Genomic DNA, 26,570 nt, shown 5'->3' with positions numbered 1-26,570 from the left:
TGCTCATGGGTTCAATATATGGACTCCTGGTCCTGCCTGAGGTCTTGACTTTAGTCTTTGCTTTCCCTGATTGACAATCCTTCTGCTGTACTCTTTTATTCCCAGCCCCAAGGTCCAGGGCTGCTTGCAGAGCCCTTCCCCTGGATGGACAGTGATGGTGCATGGAGGAAGCTGGTCCAGGGACATAGAGGCTCTCCTCAATGGAGAGCTTGCAATGTCTCTTGGGTGGAAAGGGTGGAGGGAAGAAGCATCACCGAAGCTGGCACTTCCATGGTCCCCGCCACCCTCTACATGGCACTGTGATGGTGTCTCATGGCTGGAAGTCTCTAAGGTCCCGTTTAGGTCGTTAGAAAGGAATGTTAAAATCCCAGAATCATTTTCCAAGAAGGTCATTACTTGAAAAAGCCCTGGAGAATTTCCAGTCCCCCTCAGCTGATAGCTGATGGGTGAACATAAGGCAGAACAAGGGAGGGGGCTGGTGGTGGGGATTGGGAGATATGGGAGGTACTGAGTGGCCACCCAGAGATAGACGTATAGGGCTCAGATGCTATGGCTGAAAGTCTGGGTTATCTACAGGCAAGAGGGGGCCCCAAGAAAGGCCAGACTTGTGTTATGAAGAGTTCTCTGGCTTCCGGGAAGGGTGTGGGGCAGGGTGTGGAGGAGGAAGCTGGAAGAGGATAAGAGTCAGACTCTAGGCAAGATGATGGTGGCCAGAATGAAGTTGGGGAGGGTGTGGAAGGCCTAGGAGGAGCCTACTCAGGGGCTGGTTTTGAGGGAGCGGCCTGGAGAGCTTGTGGGTTCTGTTCCGGGCCTAGCTATGGCATCACTGTGTGGCTCGGTGTGGCAGGGATGGTGGGGAGGGCAATGACAGAGAGGTGGGAAGGAGGGAGTGATGCTGGGGTGGACTTTGGTGGGTCTGCAGTGCTCTCAGGAGATAGTCCTGTAGATCTGGGGCACAGAGACTGCAGCTGAGCAGTGAGGGGTGGAGGTCATATGCATGTCCAGGGATGGGATGCAGACGGGAGGGGGAGAGGAAGGCCCCATGGACCTGGGTTCTGGAAGAGGAGGTGAGGCTGCCCAGGGAGGGCCGTGGGATCATGGGGGGAACTAAGGTCTGAGCCTTGAAACAGGGAAGAAAAGCTTGAGACTTGGGGGTCAGGGAGTGTGAGGAGAGAAGGCAACAGGGAGCTGAGGGAATGTGGTGAGGAGCACGGAGGGGCCTTGGAGATTCCAGGAGTGCCAGAAGAGGCACGTTTTCCCCTCCCTCCAAAACAGCTGGGAGGCTGGAGTGGAGTGCACAGGGGAGTTTGGAGGGAGGAAATGAAGTTGGCCAGGGAGGAGGGCAGTTCAGAAGGGCCATCCTGGGGCTGCTTCCTCCAGGAAACGCTGAGCCCTCAAACCAGCCCAGACTGGCTTGTGTGGCTCAGGCAGGCCTTGCCTGGTTCCAGGGGCAGGCCTTGCAAGTGCCAAAGTTGAGACTAACCTAGAATGACCCTCATTCTCAGGCCATACCTTAGGGTGCTCGCAGTCAGACATGGGATTCAAGAAAACGAGACAGCATAGCACAGAGAACTGTCTCCATTTTATTGGCGAATAGGAGACCAGAGGTCAGAGAGGCACAGGAGGCAGCCCCACTATGCTCCTTCCCAAATGACAGAGCCCTCTACTGGCCATGGGTTGGTACTACAGCCAGGGAGGGGACCCTATCTGGGCAGCAGCCCCTTCCGGGCAGGTCCAGGTGATGGTCCGGTGGGAGCAGCCAGCAGTGTATGCTCAGAACACAAGGCAAGGCTACCGAGGCCCTGTTGTGCTCAGCAAGGTGGGGGTGGGGGCCCCTGGCAGTGGGAAGGGCTCCCCCCGTGCTCTCTTGGCCATCTAACACCTGCCCTGGTAGCAGGAGCCGGTTCCACAGGGTGCGCACATGCCAGTGCTCACCGCCAGGTTCCCAGTGCAAGGGGCACTGCACACGCTGCCTGTCACAGGCCGGGAGCCGGACACGCAGAGGTCACCACACACGACCCCGCCCCGGGAGCTGCTGACACCTGGGGGAAGAAGACAGAGTTCTGAGGCCTAGCTGGCGGCCACCCTGCCCAGCCATCTTCCCTGGCCTGTGTGATTGGTCCAGCCCTCCCAGGAGCCACAAGGAGCCCTTCCTTCTAGTTCTGAAGCCTGGGAGGAAACTTCAGCCTGGGAACCAGAAGGCCTACACTCTTCTTTGTCATCTTGGACCAATCCCTCTCACTCTCTGGGCTCAGCTTCTTCTCTGCTCACATGTCAACATTATGCTGAGGTCCCTTGGAGTGACTTCTTTTCTCTTCTCTAACCTTGTCATGTGGTGAGGCTCTTCTGCAAGCTAACTGCAGGCTCTCCCAGCTTCAGGAGCAACCCGTTATCCACACTTACAGGGACCATACTTTGCCAGGTTTCTGTATACTCAAGCACCTTCCCCTGCCCCCTTTTTAGGGTTTAAGATACTTACAGACATTCACAGCTCCAACACCTTCACACAGCCTGAGATGAGGAAAAAATGGGAAAGGGAAGAGAAAAGGAATTAGAATGAGATTGTAGATTTCCCTAGGGGCCAACAGAGCTCATATTTGAGCTGTTCTTGATCTGTACTTTATGGATTTGGGCAACTGAGGAAAAGATGTCTTGCTGGTAGTTTAGCAATGTTAGGCATGACTATTTAGCAACTCTATTTTGCCTTTATCTGTCTTTGGGCAATATACACCCTGAACAACCTTATCTGGCAGTGAGGGGGAGGCTCAGCCTTAGGAAAAGAGGTTTTCTCCAGCAAAAACAGATTAGGATTTGGCCCAGGGAACGAGACCTCCAGGAAACAAGGAAGGTGAGGATATTAGAAAAGTTAAGGGTGGAATGTTCTGAGGAGGATCTCAACCAGAGACAAAGACCTGTAGGGATATACTAGCAAGCCACTGGGCTGTAAACATCATAGTGCTACTTGGTCTTGCATGGGGAAAGCAAGGTGCCACAGCTCCAAGCATGAAGTCCAGTCTATCTTGAGGCAGGTTTAGGGGCCAGCAGTAGGCTGGGACAAACCTCTGTTCTTCACCCTCCAGCAGGCGCCTGTAGGTGGCGATCTCGATGTCCAGGCCCAGCTTGGAGTTCATCACCTCCTGGTACTCCTTCAGCAGGCAGGCCATGTCCTGCTTGGCTTTCTGCAGCGCGCCCTCCAGCTCGGCCAGTTTGCAGCGAGCATCAGTGAGGGCCGCCTCACCCTGCTGCTCAGACTGGGACACTGCTTCCTGCAGCTTGGCGTTCTGGGGCCCAGGAGAAAATCAGGGGGATCTCATTGGAGACTGAATAATGAGATTCAGCTAGGGCCCATGCTAACTGTGTGACAGGGGCCAGTCCCCCAGCTGCTCTGGTCTTGGGCACAGCCGCCCCATACCTGGACCTTGGCATTCTCAATCTCAGCTGTCAGCCTCTGGATGATGCGGTTCATCTCATTCATCTCCTCCCTGGTGCGGCGCAGGGTCTCCCCATGTCGGATCACGGTGGCCTTGATCTCCTCACACTGGGAAGGAACATGGGTGCCCACGAGGCTCAGGGGAGACAGTGCTCAGTGTGTGCAAACAGCCACACCTGGCAGCCCTGCCCTGAACCCCATCTGAGGGCTGTTGGCCCCGCCCTTCCCATGCCACCTTCTCTAGCAGGCAGGCAGCTGCTCCTGCTCACTGTCTACAGAGTAGCCTCCTGGGCCAGTTACCTTGCTGCGGTACCAGGACTCAGCCTCAGCCCTGCTGCGGGTGGCGATGTCATCATACTGAGCCTTGATCTCAGCCACAATGCAGTCCATGTTGAGGTCCCGGCTGTTGTCCATCTTGACAATGACTGAGGTGTCTGAGATGTGGGCGTGGAGTACACGGATCTCCTGCAGGAGGACAGGGAGGAGGGGCAGGACAACTTTAGGAGAAGGCATCCCTACCTAACAGACTTCTCTCCAACTGGCCAGTGGCCCTGGCCCACTATGGTCCCTGCCACTTCATACAACCCCATGGGCAGAATCCACTGCCCAAATCCCTTTCCCACACTCAGCTTCCCTCCCAGCCATTGTGTTCAGTGCTGGCCACCTATGGGAGGCCCGGCCCCCGCCCCTCACCTCCTCATAGAGTCGCCGCAGGAAGTCGATCTCTTGGGTCAGCGCCTCTGAGTTGGCCTCCAGGTCAGACTTGCGCAGGTAGGCACAGTCCACGTCCTGGGAAGGGAGGCCAAAGGGTGAGTCTCAAGGGACCTTGAGGCTCCATCACAGGCAAAGGACTTCCATAACTCATCTCTCCCATTCCCTTCCTGCTGTGTCCCAGGCAAACTCCAGCCTATAAGGACAAAACCTTCACACACACACAAGCTGCCTTTCCATCCACTCTTGAAACAGCTCACCCTCTGTATCTTGTCACTCTTCTTGTCAAGGGAGCCTGCCCATAAGACTCCCAGAAGACCACCAGACCCTGTGTTGACCCTAGTAGCCCAGGTCAAGTCCACCTGGCATGCCTAGGTCTGCCCCTGCTCTCTTAAACAGTGGATCTAGCTTGAAGTGAGTTATAAACAGTACAAGGTTGACCATGCTGCCCCTCAAGGCACAAAAGCCTCAGTTCTCTGGGACCCCAGGCCAAACCACAAACTCTGAGGCAGAATAAGACAGCCAGGGGTCAAGGCAGACATCCATTGCCCAGGGCAGGCAACACTGCACATCCCAGAGCCCTGGCTGCAACACCAAGTGCCATCCTGATGTGCGAAGCTCCCTGTCCCCCCCACCCAAGGCTGAGCACTTGGGGCTCCCAGAAGGATCTACACCCGGGGTCCCATGGGGCTCTGCCCACTTGCTGCTACTTGCCTTCTTCAGAGCCACAAACTCGTTCTCAGCGGTGGCCCTCAGAGACACTTCCTCTTCATACCTGAGATGGGAGAGAAGGGATGTGAGAGCAGGCCAGTCTCCTCCAGAACCTATACCTCTCATCCTGCTGGAGGAGCACAGGAGAAGCCCAAGACAGCTGGGCCCAGCAGCCCTGCCAGGCCCTTCCTGACTGGACTGGGCTGAAACAGTGCTTTCCTGTGCCCTGTGCATGAGGGGTGGAGAGGCTCACATGGGCTGCCCCAGGCTCTTTGCAAAGGCTGTGGTGAGGTCGTCTAGGAGGGCAGAATAGAACTCTCCATCCCCTGTGCTAGGAGCGACCACTGCAGTGACCACCTCTGGGGCTCTGCAGCGCCGGCCTCCCTTCATCCAGATGCCAGTACTAAGTCCAGTTTAGGGGACTCTGAGGCCTCAGGACTGAGCACCCAAGGTGCTGTGTCCACTGAGCCTGGGGCTTTGTCCTCCTTATCCCCTGGGCTGCATGTGACCAGGGGCTGCAGGTATAGGAGGCTGAGATTCAGGGAGGAGACACAGGAACTGTGGGTTTGCTTCCCCAGGAAGCAGGGTCTTAGTCCCAGGTAGCAAGGCTGAGTGTGACTAGAATCTCCTGAGCCCCGCAGCCTGCAGGCAGTTGGTGGGGCTTGAACTCCACAGAAGAGAGGGTCCTGGAGCTCCCTGGGTCTGTCTGAGCCTCCCCTGCTCCCCAGGTTCCCTCCTCCCTCTCCCTGTCTGTATCAGGTGTGAACCGAAGCCCCCAGATGGGTGAACCACACTCACCTCTTCTTGTAGCCCTCCATCACCTCCTGCACATTGTTGAGCTCTGCGGCCAGCCTCCCGCTGTCGGCCTCCACACACTCGGCCTCCCTCCTCAGCGTCTCGATATAGCCCTCGAACAAGGGCTCCAGGTTGCTCTCGCAGCACTTGCGGTTCTGGTAGAACTGCCATTTGGTCTCCAGAAGCTTGTTCTGCTGCTCCAGGAAGCGCACCTGCCAGTCAAGATAATATTCATTGAGAGAAGCTCCAGGAATTGGAAACAGGAGTTTTGTCTTTCTCTTTTGCTTGTTTTGTTTTCTTTTCTTTTGCTCTTGCTTATTTGTCTATATGTCTTTGGATATATAAGGCGAGGCACAGGAATGAACAGGCAAAGAATGAACAAATGCAGCAGTGTTATTCACTAGATATGATGTTGAAAATGAAGGGTACAACTTGTGTGTGGAATGGGAAGGAAAATCGGGGATTGAGAGTGAGGGAAGTGGTGACAGTTCCCAAAAAGAAGTGTAATCTTTACCTGACTCATGTAACCCCTCTGTTCTTAGCATTTTCAAATAAAAATTGTATGTACAGATAGACAGAGCCTGTGAATCTCTTCTCTAAGGATGAGGTGGCAGTGGGGGACAGGTCGGTTATTCTATCACAGGAATCTGAATACCCAGAGTCCTTTTTGGGTGTGGTCATCATGTATCTTAAAAATCATATCTGTCAAGGCTTAACCATCTCAACCCCTGGACATCCTTCCTCATATTAATTGATGTGTCTGCTAACATGTCACAGGAAGTTCTCAGACCAGTTTAGTCCAGATTCCTCTGCCACTTGCCCAAAAGGGTGATCTTGTCTGGATGCCGGTGTTTCAAGCTTATAAACCTAGCCACTCAGGAGGCTGAGATCTGAGGATCACTGTTCAAAGCCAACCCTGGTCAGGGAAGTCCATGAGACTCTTAGCACCAGAAAACCAGAAGTGGCACTGTGGCTCAAAGTGGTAGATCCCTAGCCCTGAGCAAAAGAGTTCAGTGACAGTGGCCAAGCCCCATGTTCTAGCCACATAACAGACAAAAATCAAAAAGGAAAGAAAAGGTATGATCTTGGACAGAGTGCTAGTATGAATGGAATTCAGGTGCCCTCATTATGAGAATTAAAGAAGGGAGAGAACAGTACACCCTCCCCTAGACAGCTGGCAGTGATGCAAACCCAGATGGCATGGTGGGAGGGCAGCTAGAATGAGGTCCCTGGGACACTCTGCACTCCACCCAGGCCTGGCACCTCACCTGGGCCTCCAAGGCAAGGAAGGAGCTTTGCATTGTTTGGGATCCCCCCTCACATTAAATTATTGTAGACTCTTGGCCTCTCACATTTATCCTCCTGCCCTTGGCTTGGCTAACTCAGATTCTTTTGACTAGTAATCTTGTCACTCCATTGCCCACTTAAGTTCTTTCTCATGCTAGCTTTAGTTTAGTTTCTCATCTTACAGGATTTCTCCTGTAAAACACACACACACACACACACACACACACACACACACACACACACACACACTGTGTGTATATATATATTGGCCAGTTCTTCCTGGCCTATAACTACTTCCTAACGACAATCTTTTCTCTCTGTCCTCAAACCATGGTCATAGGCTGGCTGCCTGGGATTCTAGAGGAGGCTGCAGACTTGCGCGGGACATGGGCTCTGTGAGTGCAGATCACCTGTGCCTGCCTTACTCCATGAGGATTAGGTTTGTGTCCACTGCTGACCATTGCGTGCTGAGCCCAGCCGCAGCGGCTGGGGTGGGGGACTGACCCTGACCCTCCGGGGGATCGAAACAGCTCTCTGTGACCCAGGAGATACACTTCTAGGCTGTCTTCGGGGTGGCAACCTCTGCCTTTGATGTAGGGAGCTGCTTGGCTTCAAGCTTCTGCTCACTGGGCAATGTTATATCCTGTTCTAAAGGCTCTGCCTCTACCTCCCCTAGGTGTTTTCATTTTTTTTCCCCACACTCACCCCATCCTCAGCCCTGATCCTATTTTTATCTTTTTGTCTAGGACTACCACTCTTGTGTATGTGTGTATACAGATACATACACATACATACATATACATATACATATACATATACATATACATATACATATACATATACATATACATATACATATACATACACACACACACACACACAAACACCTAGGAGCTTACATGGGCAGATGTTTACTTCTGACTTCCCCTATGGTATCAGCTCTGGGAGTGTATACAGGTGAGAGCTCAGGTAAGGACACCCACCTTGTCGATGAAGGCAGCAAATCTGCTGTTGAGACACTTGATCTGCTCCTTCTCCTCATGCTTCACGCACTGGGCACTGGGGTCGATCTCCAGGTTGAGGGGCGTCAGGAGGCTCTCGTTGATGGACACGGTGGTGATGCATGGGGGGCTGGGCCCGCAGACGCCCCCTGAGCGGTAGCCGAAGCTGCGCCCATAGGAGCCAGAGCGGAAGCCCCCGCAGACGCTGCGGCTGCCGAAGCCCCCCGTGAGGCCGCGGTAGCAGGAGATGCCGCGGTAGGGGGCGGCGGTGATGCAGCAGCGGCCGGGCCGGGGTCCGCAGGCCGAGGCGCAGCTGAAGTTTCCAGTGAGGAGTCCACAGGTCATGGTGGAAGAAAGCAGGTGTCTGAACGGTGGAGAAGTCGGCAGAGAGGGAGCCAAGGCTCTGTGCTCCCTGGGTTGCGGCAGGCCCTTTTATGTGTCAGGAAAACTGGCATTAAAAGGGGTGGCAAGGAGACAATAGCTGTGTTTTATTAGCTTGGCATCACCTCGGCCTCTTAAGCTCCAACCCGCTTGCTTCTTCAGTGGCTGTGTCAACAATGCCAGGCCACAGGCCTGTTTCATCTTCAAAGCCCTTTACAAGCTTCCTCCAGGCCTCTCCTGGTCCCCTCCCCACTGAAGTCAAGGGAGAGGGGCTGGGCCCAGCACTCCAGTGCATGAAGGGGCAGGGCCTGCTTCCCGACTCCTTTCAGGAAGGGACTTAGTGGGGGTATGGCCCTTCCACCTGACCTTCCCAAACAGCCTCACATTCTAGGTGTCCTTGACTTCAAGGCCAAGGCCAGCCTGCTCCCCCCATGCTCCTGCTGGGAGTAGGGATTAGAGATCTGGGAAAGTTGGACATAATCCGTGCATTTGGTATTTTTCTAGCTGGGATGTGGGAGAAACTGAGTTCAGAGAGCTCAAGACAGGACCATCAGGGCTGCTTGAGTCCTGGATGTCATGGTGAGTGGGATGTGGAATTCCTAGGAGCTCCAGGCGTGAACCAGGGAAGAGGCCTTAGGAGAGTAGAGGGCTGGGTTTGAGAAGGATGGAAGCGTGGATGCTGGTACAGGACTGAAGGAACCGGAGAACCAAGGCCAGCTTGACTCAGAGACAGAGGACATCTCCCCATTCCTCTGTTCTCAGAACACCCTGGCGGAGCTCTCCCAGGCTGCTCTAGCCAAGGCACTCTGCTCTGTGATGGAGGCAGGGAGCCAGGCGTTTGGGGAGAAAGGGGGTCACATAGATCTGAAGCAACATTGTTTGGCTACTGGGGAAGGAGAAAAGTTGCACTGGAAGGGAAAGCCCCCACAGTGTCCCAGCTGAAGCACGAGGGGTCTAGTGGGCCCCTTTAGGCCCACCGCAAGGGCTTGGTGAGGGAGGTGGGTTGTGAATGCATCCACTAGGATAGAAGCAAGCGCTGTGTTGGGAGTCCTGGGGTCCTGAAATGGGATCCCTTCCTTCTGTGGGCGACAGAGTGCTGGGAGCTGATGTGGCCATCCCTAAAGCCAAGCTCCTTTAACCTGGCGTCCATCTCTTTGGACTAGGGCAGGTGGTGTCTTTGATGGATAGGTAGACACAAGGATTCCCCCAACTTGAGAATGTGGGCCTGTAAACCTCCCAACTACCTGTCTCTTGGCCCCCGTTTGAAAATAACTCCTTTGATGGGCACCAAACACTGGCCCAATCCTAGCTAAAAATAGCCCTCTCTGCCTTTACCTTTTGCCTTCCCCACTCCGTCTCAGAGTACACAGGCCATTCCCATCCCAGAGTGGAGGCTCTGGGACAAGAAAGAGAAGGCATCTTTTGTGGTGCAGTGAAAATGTCAGGGAATTGGACCCATTGGCCCCAGGAGTGGAGGATAGGCGTTCCTAGTGCCTCCTCAGAGCCCTTTAGTCTTGGGCCTGGGGTGCTGGCTGTGGGGTAGAGACTTCCAGTAGAGTTTGGAGATTGGATTGCTGGTAGGATTCCTGGAGCCCCTTTCAGGGAGTTTGCCTTGCCTGGTGCTCTCATGCTTAAACCTTTGCTGGGCTATAGCTGCTAGGCATGCAGGAAAGAATCTGGTGTTTCTCCTTGTTTTAATCTACACCTGAGTCTTGGGAGCCACGATTGCATGGTTCTGTTCCTTAGTGAGGGTCCTGCCTGGAGGAATGAGGCAATGGATCTGTGAAGCCTTTCTCTGTTGGTACCATGGTAAAAATAACCTCACTACCATCTTCTGACCCCTTATTAGTTCTGCAAGCTCAAACTCAGAAAAGGAGCCATGCCATTCTGGGCTGGGGGAGCCACAGAAGTGCCTGCCCATGTTTGGACTGGAATGGATACAGCACAAAGGACAAGGTGTGGGGTTAGGGGAGCTCAAAGGAAGAACACTTGGCTAGCATGCTCAAAGCCTGGGGTTCCCTTCCCAGCACTGCAAGGGGTAGGGGTGGGGGAGGAATTCCTAGCTTTGAGATCAAGCACCAGCTACTCCTCAATTTCTCTGCCTGCAAAAGCTCAGTGACTTGCTGGGCACTGGGGCCACATGCCTGTAACCCTAGCTACTCAGGAGGTCAAGATCAGAAGTTCAAAGCCAGCCCATGCAGGAAAGTTCCTGAGATTCTCATCTCCAATTAATTACCAAACAACAACAACAACAACAACAACAACAACAACAACAACACCAGACGTGAAGCTGTGGCTCAAGTGGCAGAGTGCTAGCCTTGAGCACAAATATTTGCTCAGGGACAGGGTTCAGGTTCTGAGTTCGAGTCCCAGGACCCTTTCCCCACCCCACCCCCAAAACATACACACAAAACAAAAGCAAAAAAACCTCAAAATTCAGGGCACTGGGAGTGTGAAGCAGGGCCAGGAAGTGGGAAGGGCTGCCCCGCCCTTGTGCCATGCTTACACCATGACTGCATCTTGGCTGCCCCTGGTCTTCAGGGCTTTGCAAGGGGACAGGGTCACTCGGCCAATGAGACTCCAAGTTACTGCGCCAGGGTCAGCAGAAAACAATGATGGCTTTACAAGACAGTCATCGGCCACCTCAAAAAGCCTAAATTACAGTCCCTATGTGTAAGTGGGCCAGAACAAAGCACACTGCAGGCTTGAGAGCCCTGTAGACAGGAAGCTGACAAAGGGCAGTGGCAGCCCCCCTGGGCTGGTTTATGAACCCCAGCTCCTCACCATGATTGGTTCTTGCCCTGACCAAGGCTTGGATAAAGGCTCTGCCCAAGTCCCTAGGCTGGTTCAGCCACCAGGGCCTGGGCTTTGGCTCTGCTCCTTCTGAGACTGGCCAGGGTCAGCTTGGTGGTTGACCTGCAGTCACTTCATGGTGACTGCTGGTTGCTAGCTTGACCTTTGGTTCCTTCCAATCTCTTTGGGCCTGCAATCGTCTCCTGGCAGTGTTCCAGACTGTATTTCTTTCTGTGGTTATCTAGCTGGCTGGTTGGCTGGCTTCAAAACCAAGAGTGCTTTGATTGCCCCTTCTTTCCTGAATATTTTGTATTTTCTTTACATTTTTATTTTTGCCTTTTCTTTTTTTTCCCTTCTTTATTGTCAAAGTGAAGTACAGAGGGGCTACAGTTTCATATGTAAGGCAAGTACATTTCTTTTTTCTTTGTTTTTTTTCACATTTCTATTTGGGGGGTTATTACATATATTTAACAGTATACATTTTGACATTCACAATGATGGAAATTGTACTACTCTACATAGCTTATGAAGTCTATGATCTTTAGCAATACAGACACTTTCTCCATTTCGGGTGATATGTACTTTACATTTCTTTTGTTTAGCAACATCTGTTCCCTGCTTCGTTCCTTCCATCCTTCCCAATCTCACCCATGAGATGCTTGGCTCCCTTTCCTCAGTGTCCAATATAGGGATGGTTCCCTCTGCTATTTTACTGTTGTTTTATTATTGTTACTATTCTCACACCCTTTCCACTCATCCTGTGTCCTCTTTGCTTTTTACATGTTTTGGTATCTTGAGACCTGTTTACTTTGCTCTGTCTCTTTGCATCTTAATTTTAACACCCACCTGTCAGGAAGACAACATGCTGTTTGTCTCTCTGTTCTTGGCGTGTCTCACTCAGCATGATTTGTTCTAGTTTCATCCATTTTCCAGCAAATGCCATTATTTTGTCCTTTCTAATGGCAATGTAAAATTCCATTGCATATAGGTACCACAGTTTTTTAATCCATTCATCTATAGTGGGGCTTCTGGGTTGTTTCCATATCTTGGCTATTGTGAATAGTGTGGCAATGAACATGGAGATGCAGTTGTCTTTGTAATACCCTGGTTCTTGTTGTTCAGGATAGATGCCTAGGAGTGCTATGGCTGGGTTGTAGGGTATTTCCATAAAATTACAGTAGAAAACTTCATATTTTCACATTTTCTGAAAGGACATTTGATTGGCAACCCTGAGATGTACATCAGTGAATATATCTTTGTGTGATTCCCACTAGTTTCCTTAAAACTACATTGTTAGCCAGGTGCCAGCAGCTCATACCTATAATCCTAGTTACTCAGGAGGCTGAGATCTGAGGATCGAGATTTGAAGCCCATCGAAACAGGAAAGTCTATGAGATTCTTATCTCCAATTAACCACCAGTAGAGCTGTGGCTTAAGGGCTAGAGCACTGGCTTTGAGCACCAAAGCTTAGGGACAGCACCTAGGCCCTGAGTTCGAGTCCCAGGACCATCACAAAAACAATATAATAGAATAAAACAAAAAATAGAAGTTGGTAATTGGCTAGCTGGCTTTAAGAGCAGCCTTTCCGTGGAAGACTTCTGCATGGAGGCAGAAGCCTTGCAAATACTTCTCATCTCTACAATCAGAATTATGACAGCAGCCCCCAGGATCCTCCTAATGATGAATTAACAATGTGTGTGTGTGTGTGCGCGCGCGCGTGCACACATTCACGCAAGTGTGTGACACCCAGAAGCCACTGACCAGAGAGAGCTGGACACACATTTAGTGCTCTGTCTGAAAAGGCCCAGCCCCTGTGCCTCCACTCACCTCTCTTCTCCCTACCTCAACACCTTCCAGGTTTGCCTTCTGGCCTCGACGTCACAACACAGGAAGACTGGTGGGCTGCATCTGAGAAGTAACACCACCACCTATCCAAATAATTCCTGAGAGCATGGAGGGGAAATTGCCACATGCCCTTCATCCTCCGTAAGTGCACGTACCCCACTCATGTGGACATTGGAGCAGTTCCTCAAGGCAGGCTGTCCTGTGCTGCCCGGAGCCCGAGAAGCGGCGTTTTGTCATCGGTGCTGCAGGCAGAGGCACTGTAGAAGAAAGCCAGCCTGAGCCATGTGTGGAGGACAGGCAGAGAGTGGCAGAAGGGAAGAGGAGGGAGAGAATGCCAAGCAGTGCTTGGCAGAAATGCAGGAAAGGGTCACAAGTCAGTGGATGTCCTGAAGGAAGTCACTCCTGAAGGAAGAACCCCAGGCCCACTCCAATGAGGATCCAGAGCAAGGTCAGACTGCCTGAAGCCCAGGCCTTGCTGTAACACACTAGGGTTCCTGGCCTAGGAGAGGCATCTGTGTTGGTATTGGAAGAGAAGAGCTAAGACTAGCCTGATTTTCACATGACAGGATTAGCGACCCAGAAAACCCAGTGTAACTGTAACTGCAGAAATGGCAGCCTAAGTGGGAAAATGCTACTAGAGATACAAGGCCACCTTGTAAAAATTAAAATGCTTTTCAATTATCAATGATAACCAAACAGAAATATATGTTTGTGAGATTCCACCTGAATAGAAAAAGCTGGGTGTGGTTGGTGGCGCGCACCTCTCATCCTAGCAATGGCTGGAAGGGTAAATAGGAAGATTGAAGTCCAGGTGTGAGATAGGGGGATAAAAAGCAAGACTCTGTCACAAAAAAATAACCAGAGCAGCTGAGTACTGGTTGCTCACACCTATATTTCCAGCTAACTCAGGAGATTGAGAACCTAGGATCTCAGTTCCAAGCCAGCCTGGGCACAAAAGCCCTGGAGATTTTTATCTCTAATTAACCAGCCGAAAGCTGCAAGTGGAGGTGTAGCTCAAGTGGTAGAAGGACCCTAGGGGACCCACTAGAAAGCCTTGCTGGGGGCTGGCCTGAGGACCCAGGGCAGGTTGTGGAACCAGGGATGCAGAGTGGAGAAATGAAATTTTAAGGGAGGTAAAGGGGCCAGGCTCTGCTGAGGGAGCTTAGGAACTCACACTGCCTGCTGATCAGCCTGGGAGGGCTTCTTGTAGGACAAAGGCTTTCCCAGATGGTGGTCCTGGTGGCCTTCCGAGGCCAGGGGAGGGAGCCCTCTAGTGGGACATCGAGGCAGTTGGGCAGTTTTGTTTTTTTGTTGTAAAGATGATGGGGGGGGGGGGGATGCAGAGGGGTTACAGTTACATAAGTCAGGTAATGCATTTATTTCTTTCTGAACAATGTTACCTGCTCCTTCATTTACTCCACTTTTTCCCCTCCCAACCTCCTCCCCCCAAGTTGTATAGTTGATTTCCAACATTGTATCTAGTATTGCTGCTGAAACAGTTTACCCTTTGTCCCACCATTTCTGTGCTTTCCCTCCCCCTCCCCAAATCAGATAAAATTACATGCAAGACAAAGGGTACAGAAATAAAATTCAGCGACAAAAGGGAATAAACCAAAGGAGAAAAAAAACTTGCAAAGAGTACAATTAAAAAAAACCTCTTGTTTCCATTTCTTGGAGTTCATTTGGATAAGCATTGTTTTATATGATCGTATGCACATACCTATTGAGCCCCTGTGATCCTCTCCTAAGAACATGCTTCTTTGGTCTCACTGTGTGAATGTTTCGAGTCCTGTTTAATATATCATTTCCAAGTGTAATTTTTGTGTGTGTGTTTGACTACCCATTGGTGTTACTTGTAGATTTATAGGCACATTCTAATCACTACAAACAAGAGAAAGCATGCAACCTATATTTCTTTGGGTCTGACTCACTTCACTTAATATAATATTTTCCAAGTCTTTCCATTTCCTTACAAATGGGGCAATGCCATTCTTTCTGATGGAAGTGTAGAATTGTGTATATATACCACATTTTCTTGTCCCATTCATCCACTGAGGGGCATCTGGGTTGGTTCCAGATCTTAGCTATGGTAAACAATGCTGCAGTGAACATGTTTGTGCTGGTAGCTTTAGTGTAGGCTTGTTTGTGATCATTTGGGTAATGCCCAGGAATGGGATTGCTGGATCATAAAGGAGCTCTATGTTTAGTTTTTTGAGGAACCTCATACTACTTTACAGAGTGGTTGAACAAGTTTACATTCCCACTGTAATAGTATTCTCTTTTGGCCACATCCCTGCCAGTATCTGTTCTTGTTAGTTTTCTTGATAATGGCCATACTTGCAGGGGTGAGGGGAATCTCAATGTTGTCTTGATTTGCACTTCTTTTATAGCCAGAGATGTTGAATATCTCCTCATGCATCTATTGGCCCTTCTTACTTCTTCTGAGAAGTCTCTTTTTAAGTCTTTAGCCCAGTTATTAGTTGGCTTGTTGTTTCTTTGAAGAGTTGTCTTTTGAGGGGTTAATTTTTATTTATTTATTTTTTTGCCAGTCCTGGGCTTGGACTCAGGGCCTGAGCACTGTTCCTGGCTTCTTTTTGCTCAAGGCTAGCACTCTACCACTTGAGCCACAGCACAACTTCTGGCCATTTTCTATATATGTGGTACTGGGGAATTGAACCCAGGGCTTCATGTATACGACACAAGCACTCTTGCCACTAGGCCATATTCCCAGCCGAGGGGTTAATTTTTTGAACTCTAAGTATATTTTAGATATGAGGCCCTTTTCTGATGCATAGCTAGTAAAGATCTTCTCCCATTCTGTGGACTTTCCATTTATCTTGCTAGCTATGTCCTTTGCCATGCAGAAACTCTTCAGTTTGATACAATCTCATTTATCCAATTTTTCTTTGATTTGTTGTGATTCTAGATCTTTACTTAGGAAATTTCAACCTGTGCCAAGGAGCCCTAGTGTTTTCCCTACCCCTTCCTGTAATATTTTTAGGGTATCTGGTCTTATATTGAGGTCTTTGATCCATATGAAATGGATTCTGGTGCAGAGTGATATGTAAGAACCTACCTTCAGTTTTCTGCACAGTGTATAGCCAATTTTGCCAGCACCATTTGTTGAAGAGGCTGTCTTTCCTCCATCCTGTGATTTTGGCTCACTTATCAAATATTAGGTGGGCATAGGTCTGTGGGTTCATTAGTCCTCAGGCCTGCTCTTATGTTGGGAAGTCTTTTCTAAGGCCCCCAGGGTACCACAGTGATTTTTTTTTTTACACAGCTTTGCAGTCCCACAGAGTGTCAGCATTGGGTTTGTGACCTCCTTTGGGTGTGACAGAGCTGGAGAGCTTCTGGAAGAAGGCAGGGATGAGGCCTGAAGTTATGAGTTTGTAGCTTTTCCTTCCCATGTGTCTCTTTCAACAACTCCTTCTTTACAAGCCTACTGAGTTGCTTGGGTCCAGGGACTGAAGGGCATTGTAGTCCCAACCTCTCCCCTACCCCCAGCCAGGCTGCAATGGCCCTGAAAGATCTCTCTAGAAGAGGGATGCTTAACCAGAGTGGGAAGCCTAGAACTGACACTTAGATAGAGCCCAAAGCTGATTCTGTGTCACTTGAACCCACTAGTCATCATCTACCACTTTGGGTATATACCACAGCACTTTGCCCACCATCAATGGCCTCCATTCTGTACCCTACCCTGCCCCAGTTCTTCTCAGGACCCCTCACAGGAGGAGCCTCCAGGAGGGCCTGGAGCACCTGTAACACCCTCCTGAGTGCTGTCTGGGCCAGCTGTGACCTCCAGAAGCAGTAAGGGGGCTCAGACTGGGCCATTGTCCTCTCCTATGGTCTGGGCAGCAGGGGGCAGTGTGGCCACTGCTCAGGACACCATCTGTGGGTGCTTTGTGAGAGTACAGAAACACCATAGGCTAGAACTGTGAGCAGCTCCTGCTGCACCGTAGAAGTTTTATTTTTTGCCAGTCCTGGGTCTTGAACTCAGGGCCTGGGTGCTGTCTCTAAGCTTTTGTCCTCAAGGCTAGGGCTCTACCACTTGAGTCACAACTCTACTTTTTGCTTTTTTGGTGGCTAATTGTAGCTAAGAATCTCATGGGCTTTTCTGTGTGGACTAGCTTTGAACTGTGATATCCTCAGATCTCAGTTTCCTGAATAGCTAGAATTACAGGCATGAGCCATTGATGCTTGACTTTCAGATTCTTTTTAATTTCTGTCTCATACTTGGGAGCTTTTCCTGGGATCAGGACTTGGGTGGTTTAGCACTGCACTGGTGTTCTGTGGAAAGACACAGGTTGCCAGGCATCAGTAATCCTAGCTACTCAGGAGGCTGAGATCTGAGGATCATGTTCTAAAGCCAGCCTTTGCAGGAAAGTCCATGAGACTCTTATCTCAAATTAACTACTAAAAAAGGCAGAAATGGAGCTGTGGTTCAAAGCAGTAGAGCACTAGCCTGGAGCACAAAAGCTCAGGGACAGCACCCAGGCCCTGAGTTCAAGCTCTAAGACTGGAGCACAAATGCATGCATCCCCCTCCCACATACCCCCCCTTCATATAAGACACAGGTGTCCCCAGGCTGTCCAGGGTACTACACAAAGGATGTCGGGTAAGATGGGGTGGGAGCAAGGCAAGCAGTCCTAGGTAAGTTGTCCAGGAGCCAGGTATGCATGACGGCTCTGCTCAGAGGTTCTATGTGCTTGCCTCCATTCTCTAGACAAGTCTTAACCATCCATCCATGGGGATTTGGCTGGGATCTGGCCTTCTCTGTGACCCTTCAGCCAGCTGAGAGTGACTCCCCTCAGAGATCCCTGAGCACATGTCTGTGCCCCCTCCATCACTATGCTGTGGCTCTTTCTCATCTGTCCAGACTCCTCCCTCGGACCTGCATACCCCAAGGGCAGACTCCATCCACATGACTGCACATGACCCCATTGACCTCAGCACTGGCCTGTTCCCAGGGCAACCATTGGCCCGGAGGCTGTGAGTATTGGGGGATGAGATAGAATGCCTGTGTCTGATCTTTGCCATCTCCCTGAACTTTCTGGGGACCTGACATGTGCTCTTAGCTGGGAAGATAGAAAGACAAACTGGCATGCTTCCTGCCCAAATGTCAGAGGCCACACCCCAGGGTGGAATGTGGTATTGGTGGTTGCCAGTAATAAGAAAAGGTTTGGGGAGCCCCTTCCTCATGAGCTGGTCTGGAAGGGTGTCTGTGCAGGGCTTCCAAGGGACACAGGACCTGACATTCCCAGGAGCATGCTGGCCCAGCCTTGGCCCCCTTTTAGTGAATCATGATCCCCACAAAGCATGATAGCAATGTCTATGTCTGTGAGGTTGACAAGTTGGGGGGCTGTTTTATTAGACTGTGGGGTCTCCTTGATATGCCTAGTGAAAAAGTTTCAGGTCTCTTGTTCAACTGCCTAGCGGGATTCCCACACTCATAAATGGCCTTAATAACTTTCTCCTGCCTTTTATGTGGTTGAGGGACCTATCGTCTGGCTGATAAAAGGCAGGAGCAATGACAAGTCTCCGCGAGAGACCTTGTCACCCTTCCATCTTCACCTTGGGTTCCAGGTCTGTGCTACACAGCTAAAGACATGGCCAGCCGCTCCTACTGCCTCAGCTCCAGCTGTGGGCCCAAGAACTTCAGCTCCTACTCTGCTGTCATGCCCAAGCTTGGAGCTCACAGCAGTGTAGGTGCCATAGCCTCCCATGGGGGCAGTCCTGGGGGGCTGGGCTACAGATACCTCCGGTACTTCAGCAGCAGGAGCCTGTGTGCCTTGGGGCCCCCCAGGATGGCAGTGAGTTGCAGACGACCCCTCCATAGTGGATGCAGTAGTTTTGGCTACCGTGCAGGGGACATCGGTGGACCCAGCCCACCCTGCATCACCACTGTGAGCATCAACAAGAGCCTCCTGGTGCCCCTCAATCTGGAGATTGACCCCAATGCACAATGTGTGAAACATGAGGAGAAGGAGCAGCTCAAGTGTCTGAACAACAAGTTTGCCACCTTCATTGATAAGGTGGGTGTCCTGGTTCTCATTGGCTTCCAGGGACTTGGAACCTAGGGATCAGGGTTGGGCTCCATTTCTCTTCATTCCAGAGGCAAGATCCTTTTGGCTGTGTGACATGACACATTCATAGGTCCCAGGGATTCAAGTCATTATTAATGTGTCACCAGCAATTCCTTCTGTGTAGAATGATCCAATGATGGTAAATTATATGCTCTTTCAGAGAGGTAGAGATCAATTATCACCTGCCCTTTCCAACTTTACCAATGATTTGGTTTCCTTGGGTTGGTCACAGTCTACTGCAGAGCAGAGATCACTCCCAAGGGCAGAGAGAGCACTGAGGAGAACAGCATCTCCCCCACAGGCTCCCCACTGAGTCCTTTCCCTCCATCCTGAATAGCAGGTGCGCTTCCTGGAGCAGCAGAACAAGCTGCTGGAGACCAAGTAGCAGTTCTACCAGAACCGCAAGTGCTGCGAGAGCAACCTGGAGCCACTCTTCAGGGGCCACCTTGAGACACTGAGGAGGGAGGCTGAGTGTATGGAGGCTGACAGAGGGATGCTGGCCGCAGAGCTCAGTCATGTGCAGGAAGCAATGGAGGGCTACAAGAAGAAGTAAGCATGACAGGGCTGGAACAGTTACAGAGAGCGGAGCAATTTCTTTTTTCTGAGGGTGTAATTGGAGGCTTGTATGCAGAAAGTTGGTCACAAGTTCTGTATCTGAGCAGCCGTGCCAGTATGGGTAGACAGGGAAAGGCCCTGGATATATGTGAATATGATATGGCTGATGGCATTAATAGATCCCAGTCACTGTAACCCCGACCTACCTGGGAATCTGACCAACTTTTATCATCCAGATGGGCTCGTGGGATGAGGCAAGGGTACACACACACGGTTCAGTGGGTTGAGGTAGGTCTCCTTCAGCATGTGGGAGCTGGTAATTATAGAGTATTTACTGCAGCCCACGTTTCCTTGTAATTAAGAAGATGTGGAAACCTGGCTCTGGGAACTTTGCTTTTCCTTGTCAGCTGAACTGGGGTGGGGGGGGGGGAGCGGCTGGGGTGGTGCTGTCTTGGAAGAGGTGTCACCTGGGAAGGGAACCAGTCCTGGAATGTGGGGTGGGGAATCAGGACCTCATAGTGGATGACTTCTGAGAGCTTCGTCGTTAGCACCACTTTAAAAGTGAAAGGCTCCCGGGAGCACGTCTGCTTTTCACTCATCCTACAAATATTGAGTGTATAAGAGAAACAAAGCTGGGTGCCAGTGGCTCATGCCTATATAATCCTGGCTACTGAGGAGGCTGATCTGAGGATCGTGGTTCAAAGCTAGCTCCAGCAGAAAAGTCCGTGAGGCTCTTATCCCCACTTAACCACCAGAAAATCAGAAGTGGAGCTGTGGCTCAAAGTGGTAGAGCACTGGTCTTGAACAAACAAGTTCAGGAACAGTGCCCAGGCAGATCCTGAATTCAAGCCCCACAATTCACACACATACACACACACACACACACACACACACACACACAGAGAGAGAGAGAGAGAGAGAGAGAGATTAAATGATGACTCAGGCTCTACTGAGATTGTAGTCCAAACTGAGTTCACAGTGTAGTGTTGTGGTTTTTTTCCTCCCACTACTGGGGCTTGAACTCAGGGCCTGAGCATTGTTCCTTAACTTTTTATCCACTTAAGACTGGAACTCTACCAATTGAGCCACGCCTCTACTTCTGGCTTTTTGATGGTTAATTGGAGATAAGAGTCTCATGGCCTTTTCTGCCCAGGCTGGCTTCAAACTGGGATCCTCAGATCTAAACTTACTGAGTAGCAAGGATTACAAATGTAAGTTCTCAGTGCCCAGTTCTTTTGACGGGTACTTTGTGGCTGGGAAATAGAACCTGCACAGAAGCCATGCCTCTTACAAAAGATATGCGGAGAATAAGAGGACGACCAACCAGGGTGGCAGCCCCGGGCTCGGGCTGACCAGCCCTCCCTGTGCTCTCTCTGCAGGTATGAAGGGGAGTTGGCCCTCAGGGCTGCATCTGAGAATAACTTCGTGCTGCTGAAGAAGGTGAGTGTCTCCTCCCACACATGGCGAATGACTTCGTGGATCCTGGAGACTGGGTGTTGTGTCATGCTCCCATAGAGTCCAGTGGTTGGTTGGTGGCAAGGCACTCAGGCCCCTGCCCATTGACGGTGGGCTGATTTGGTTGTGGAAGCCATCTTGGCCCCTTCATAGCAACTGAGACTGGTCTGCTGGAAGTCATCCTCATAGTTGGGCTGTCCACAATGGTTCGCTGACTTGTTCACTTCGAAATCTGTTGTGTGCAAGGCATTGGTGGCTCACACCTGGAATCCTAGCTACTTAGGGGAGAGGTAGTCAGAAAAGGCCTCAAGGCACTGTAGCATATAGGGGCTAATTACATACGGGCAAGTATGCCCACTCCTCACCCTCTTGACCTCCTCTCTACCAGGACATTGACAGTGCCTACTTACACAAGGCAGATCTGGAAACCAATGTGGAGTCACTGAGGGAGGAGATGGTCTTCCTACAGTCCCTCTATGAGCAGGTAAGAGAAGGAAGAAGGATGAGAAGATATCTCTCTAGGGTGGTGTCCTGTCCTGGTTCTTGGATCCTGGACACAGTTTGTGTTTCTTGCTTTCTTACCTTCTGTGCCCAGCTGGGATTTCTTTCCCTCATGATCATACCTCATTTCAAAATGGAAGTGGGCGATGTCCTTTTTTGTAGACAACTTGAAAGACTATGATTCATTCTCTGACCACTCAATGTGACATGTAGTAGATCAATTCAAGGACTGTGAAAACCCAGTTGTTGACATCCAAGACTTCGACTCTGGTTGCAGTCAGCTCCAGCTCAACCCTGACAGGGAGTTGATCTATAAATGCATAAATCCACACACAAAGTGACCCTTAACTCACAGACCTGGAGCCATGGCCCTAATTCTTCCTTTAAAAGCTACTGTTTAGATTCCTTTGAAGAGACAGCATCAGAGGCAAGGTTTGCAGCACAGTCTATGGGTGGTGTCTCCCACAGGAAATCTGCTACCTTCAGTCCCAGATTTCAGAAACTTCAGTTGTGGTGAAGATGGACAACCACCGGGAGCTCAACATGGACATGGTGATAGCTGAGATCAAGGCTCAGTATGATGACATTGCAAGCCACAGCCGGGCTGAGGCTGAGTCCTGGTATCAGACCAAGGTACATGAGAGGGCTGAGGCTGCCTAGCAAGAGCCCCTCATGTAGCAAGGGTTGGGGTGGGGCCCACTATGGGCTGGCTAGTTAGCTTCTACCAGGATGTCCAATTAAAACTGGACTTTCAGGCTCCAGTTCCAACCGCCAGGGTATCTATTATATGTCAAGTCCTGTTACTCCCCCTAAAATGCCACACAATGTGAAAAGTGCTGGTGAAAGGCAGAGACAGGAGACTTGCTTGAAGCATAGGCAGCTGCCAGAAAAGGCAAAACGAGCATTGCAGGCCATTTCAGCTATCCCTGGGGTACATAGATGAGCTTTGGGTTTATATATGAAAAAGAATTAGCCAGGTACCTGCAGTTATGCCTATAATCCCAGCTACTTAGGAGTCTGAGACCTGAGGGCTACAGTTCAAAGCCAGTAGAGGCAGGAAAGTCTATGAGATTCTTATCTCCAAGTAACCACCAAAAAGCTAGAAGTGGAACCATACTTCAAGTGGTAGAGCCCTAGCCTAGCCTTGAGCACAAAAGCTCAAGGACAGAGCCCGGGTCCTGAGTTCAAGCCCTAGTACTGGCACACACACACACACACACACACACACACACACACACACACACACACACGAGAGAGAGAGAGAGAGAAAGAGAGAGAGAGAGATAGGAAGAAAGAAAAAAGAAAAAGAGAAAGGAAGGAAGGAAGGAAAGAAAAGAGAGAGAGAGAGAAAGAGAATTGTAGCGAGGTTGAGAAGTATGCATAAACAGTCCTGGTCAAAGTCAAGTCCTGGTTTGGGGAGGAACTCTGGAGAAACAGGTCCAGCTGTCATCCTTTGAGGGGAACCCTCTGGTGGGGATGAACAAGTCATTGCCGCCTGTCGAGTGGTCTGTCCTGAGGAGGCTCTTCTGCTCCCTTTCTCAGAGGCAGTTTCCCCATCCCTACTTCTAAACATACAGGCAATCAGTTCTGTCTCTCCTGGATTTCAAGGTGACTGCAAGGTGAATGGCTCAGAAGAAAGACAGGTGCACAAGGGGGACAAAGAAGCCAAACGATTCTCCCTCCTTTAGTTTGAATATTCATGAGGCCCAAAGGCGCAATGCTTTTCTGTAAAAGCAGTTGAAGTACCTGTCCCAACACCATGACCTCCAGCCACCACCATGTCTGCCTGTTTCCTCTCCCACCTGTAGTGTGAAGAGATGAAGGCCACGGTGGACCAGCAGGGCGAGAACCTGCACAGAAGCAAGGAGGAGCTGGGCGAGCTGAACCATGTGATTCAGAGGCTGACAGTGGAGGTGGAGAACGCCAAGCAGCAGGTCGGGCTGTCACAGGCACTGCTGCTTCAGATGTGCCTTCTGCTTCCCTCAGTTCTTCAGGGGCTTTCTTACCTATGCAGGGGGCTTGCCCTTCGATGGTCTGGTTCTCGTGGATTTGATAGATGTCAAGTTTCATCTAGTTGTTACACTGATTATTTTTATTGTTTTGGTTAGCTAGTGCTATCTTTTTGTGCACTTACTAATCATTTGCATTTCCCCTTCTGAGAATTGTCTATTTGTGTTATCTGCCTCATTTTCTATTGGGGCTCTGTCTTTTGCTTTTCCTTTCTCCTTCCTTCCTTCCTTTCCTCCTTCCCGCCCTCTGTCGCACTCTCTCTCTCTCTCTCTCTCTCTCTCTCTCTCTCTCTCTCTCTCTCTCTTCTGCTTGCTTTCCTATCTTCTGTGCCAGTACTGGAACTTGAACTCAGGGCCTGGGAGCCATCCCTTAGTTACCACTTGAGTCACAGCTCCATTTCTGGATTTGGAGTGGTTAATTGGAAATAAGAATCTTGTGGACTTTTCTGCCCAGACTGGCTTCAAACTTCCATCTCAGATCTCAGACTCTGGATTAGCTAGGACTACAGGTGTGAGCCACAGGTGAAAGGTGATCTTGTCCTTTTTCCTTGGTGTCACAGCCTTACCTCTTGCATTCTATGTAGATCAGAACTCTTTGCTGATCATACATGCAGTTAATTATCCTCTCTCAATCTGTCACTTGTCTGTCATGTTGCCTGGTGTCCTTTACTGAGCAGACATCTTCTACCTTAATGTGGCCAGGTCTAATGATCCTTCCCTTAAGGGATTATACTTGAGAAGTTTTGAAATTATAAACATGTCTATTAACCCAAATGAATTCCTCACATTTAGAGCTTTAGTCCACTTGAGCTTTGTTTTTCTGCCTTGCAGTGCAGAGGACTCTAATTTTTCTGCATATTAAGTAAGTAGATTGTGTGATGCAATCTTACGCTGCATTTATGATTACCACCATGCTGAGTTCACACACATTCCTGCCTCAGTTTCCATTCTTTTCTTTTTGCATGGCTGTTCTCAACTAGGATGCAAGATGCATCCCAAGATAACCTTGTTACTGTTAATAACCGACTAATGAAACCTGAGGGTATTTGTAGAAGTGACGTTGGGAAGATTCAGTCGTCCCCATTGTAACTTGGCTCTTGCTTTCTTGCACTGGGGATGTGCTGCCCTCAGTGAGGGGAAGAGGGAAACTGCCAGCTAGCATGTTGGAATTTGTTGCAATGAACTAAGGAATGAGACCTCTGTCATATAGAAAGAAATACAGGCAAAATGAGCTTTTTCCCTCCAGCAGTACAAGGAATTGAGTTAAGAACTTTATGCTCGCTAGATCATTCTACCACTGAGTCACATCCTAAATTCCCCCCCTCCTTTTTTTGTTTTGCATTCCTGTCCTCTCCTTCCCTACCTTGGGCTGGCCTCAAACCACAATCCTATCTCCCAACTATCTGGGGTTACAAGGTTCTACCACCATGCCTGACCCAACCAAAAAGTGACCATTTTAAATGGAGTAACAAAGGATAATCAAAGCCATTGGAGACCTATCCAGGACCCACATCACATCTGTGAGAGAGACTTGTCAACCAGCAGTGATGTTCAAACTCCTTTCCTTCCTCTCTTCCCACCAGCACTGCAAGCTAGAGGCAGCCATAGCAGCGGCCGAAAAGCAGGGTGAGGCGGCCCTCACCGATGCCCGCTGCAAGCTGACCGAGCTGAAGGGTGCCCTTCAGAAAGCCAAGCAGGACATGGCCTGCCTGCTGAAGGAGTACCAGGAGGTGAAGAACTCCAAGCTGGGCCTGGATGTGGAGATTGCCACTTACCACAAACTACTGGAGGGAGAGGAAAGCCGGTGAGGACAAGAGCTCTGGGTTCCCTTCATACCTCCACACAGAGATAGAATAATTCCTCTGTACACTAGAATCCTCTGAGCAGAGGAGATTTGAAGTGGGATCCATCCAAACAGATCATATAATTCATCCATGTTACAGATAGAAATGCTGACGTCTGGGGAAGGATGTCACCGGCATTTGGTGGCTAAGCTAAAATGACATGAGTTGTGTGCAAAAGCAGAGGAAATTGACTCTGATGGCTCACTCACTCTTCTCCCCTACAGGTTGTGTGAAGGCGTGGGAGCAGTCAATATCTGTAAGTGTTGCTGCCAGGCTCTCTCAGGTGTCAGTAATCTTAAAATAAGGTTGCATCTATCTGGGAATTCAGCATCTATCTGTGGGGCCCTAGGGTGAAGGAGCTAGTCTCTAGGAAATGGACAGATTCAGGGTACAAAATATTTGGACTTTCTTTGGGTGCCAGTGGCTCACACCTGTAATCCCAGCTACTCAGGAGGCTGTGATCGTGGTTTGTGGTTTGAAATTATTCCAGGTAAGAAAGTCTATGAGACCCTTATTTTCAATAAAGCAGCAAAAAGCCAGAAGTGGATCTGTGGCTCAAGTAGTAAAGCACCAGTCAGCTAAGGGGCACCAAGTCCTTGAGTTCAAGCCCCAAGACTGGCACCAGGAATATATTTGGTCCCTCAGGATATGAAGAGAGTTAATCATTGTTTCTAAAAGGTTCTGGGCCTGGTATGAAGAGACTTCTGACTTGGTGTCTCTGTCCACAGGTGTGGGCCGTTCCCAGGGTGGTGTGGTCTTCAGGAACCCTGGTTCCACTGTCTCATGTGGCTTAGGAGGTGTGGCCATCAACGGTGGTGTTCTGTGCTCCCCCTCTCTAGTGGGGTCCTCCTCTAGTGCAAGATTTGTGCGGTTTGCATAGACAGGGTGAGATTCTGCACAGCAGAGTCTCTTGGGGATGACAGTGGACCCTAATGGGGACCGGAAGGGGGAAAAAATTCTTTCTTCTTGTGGCTCAAAGGTCAGTTTGGTAATTTTCCCTTTCAGGGAAGATAGAAGTTAACTGTCACTTCCTTCTTGGAGTTATGATTCATTCTGCTTGCGTATAGGTCCTAGGTTGGGCAGGGAGCTAGGGAAGGGGTGTGCAGCTTGTGGAAGCATCTTGGGGCTTTGCCTTTGGATGAGGGGGCCGCAGATGCTGCCTCAGT

General features: G+C 50.2%; 2 protein-coding genes across 2 annotated transcripts; one reads left to right on the top strand and one right to left on the bottom strand.

The window, feature by feature from the left end:
- Positions 1-1,875: 1,875 nt before the first annotated feature.
- LOC125364445 (keratin, type II cuticular Hb1) lies at positions 1,876-8,280 on the bottom strand. Its single transcript, XM_048364028.1, has 9 exons — positions 7,918-8,280; positions 5,651-5,859; positions 4,856-4,916; positions 4,124-4,219; positions 3,731-3,895; positions 3,413-3,538; positions 3,061-3,281; positions 2,480-2,511; positions 1,876-2,042 (listed from the first exon to the last, which is right to left on the bottom strand). The coding sequence occupies exons 1-9, from the start codon at positions 8,278-8,280 to the stop codon at positions 1,876-1,878; spliced, it is 1,440 nt and encodes a 479-aa protein (XP_048219985.1).
- Positions 8,281-18,563: 10,283 nt separating this feature from the next.
- Positions 18,564-26,284, top strand: LOC125348525 (keratin, type II cuticular Hb5-like). Its single transcript, XM_048341816.1, is given in 9 exon segments — positions 18,564-18,989; positions 19,381-19,589; positions 20,975-21,035; positions 21,439-21,534; positions 22,020-22,184; positions 23,360-23,485; positions 25,144-25,364; positions 25,629-25,660; positions 26,133-26,284. Coding segments are annotated over 9 exon segments (1,488 nt in total).
- Positions 26,285-26,570: the final 286 nt, after the last annotated feature.

The sequence above is a fragment of the Perognathus longimembris genome, chromosome 1 (genome assembly GCF_023159225.1).
Source record: "Perognathus longimembris pacificus isolate PPM17 chromosome 1, ASM2315922v1, whole genome shotgun sequence".
NCBI lineage: Eukaryota > Metazoa > Chordata > Mammalia > Rodentia > Heteromyidae > Perognathus > Perognathus longimembris.
Note: the sequence above shows the minus strand (reverse complement) of the source record. Positions and strands in the feature narration are given on the sequence as shown.

Coding starts and splice junctions, on each gene's coding strand:
- LOC125364445 (XM_048364028.1), bottom strand. CDS start 8,280: ATGACCTGTGGACTCCTCACTGGAAACTTCAGCTGCGCCTCGGCCTGC. Junction 3,539..3,730: donor AGTCCTGGTACCGCAGCAAG/GTAACTGGCCCA, acceptor GTTCCTTCCCAG/TGTGAGGAGATCAAGGCCAC. Junction 2,512..3,060: donor CTGGAGGGTGAAGAACAGAG/GTTTGTCCCAGC, acceptor TCCTCATCTCAG/GCTGTGTGAAGGTGTTGGAG.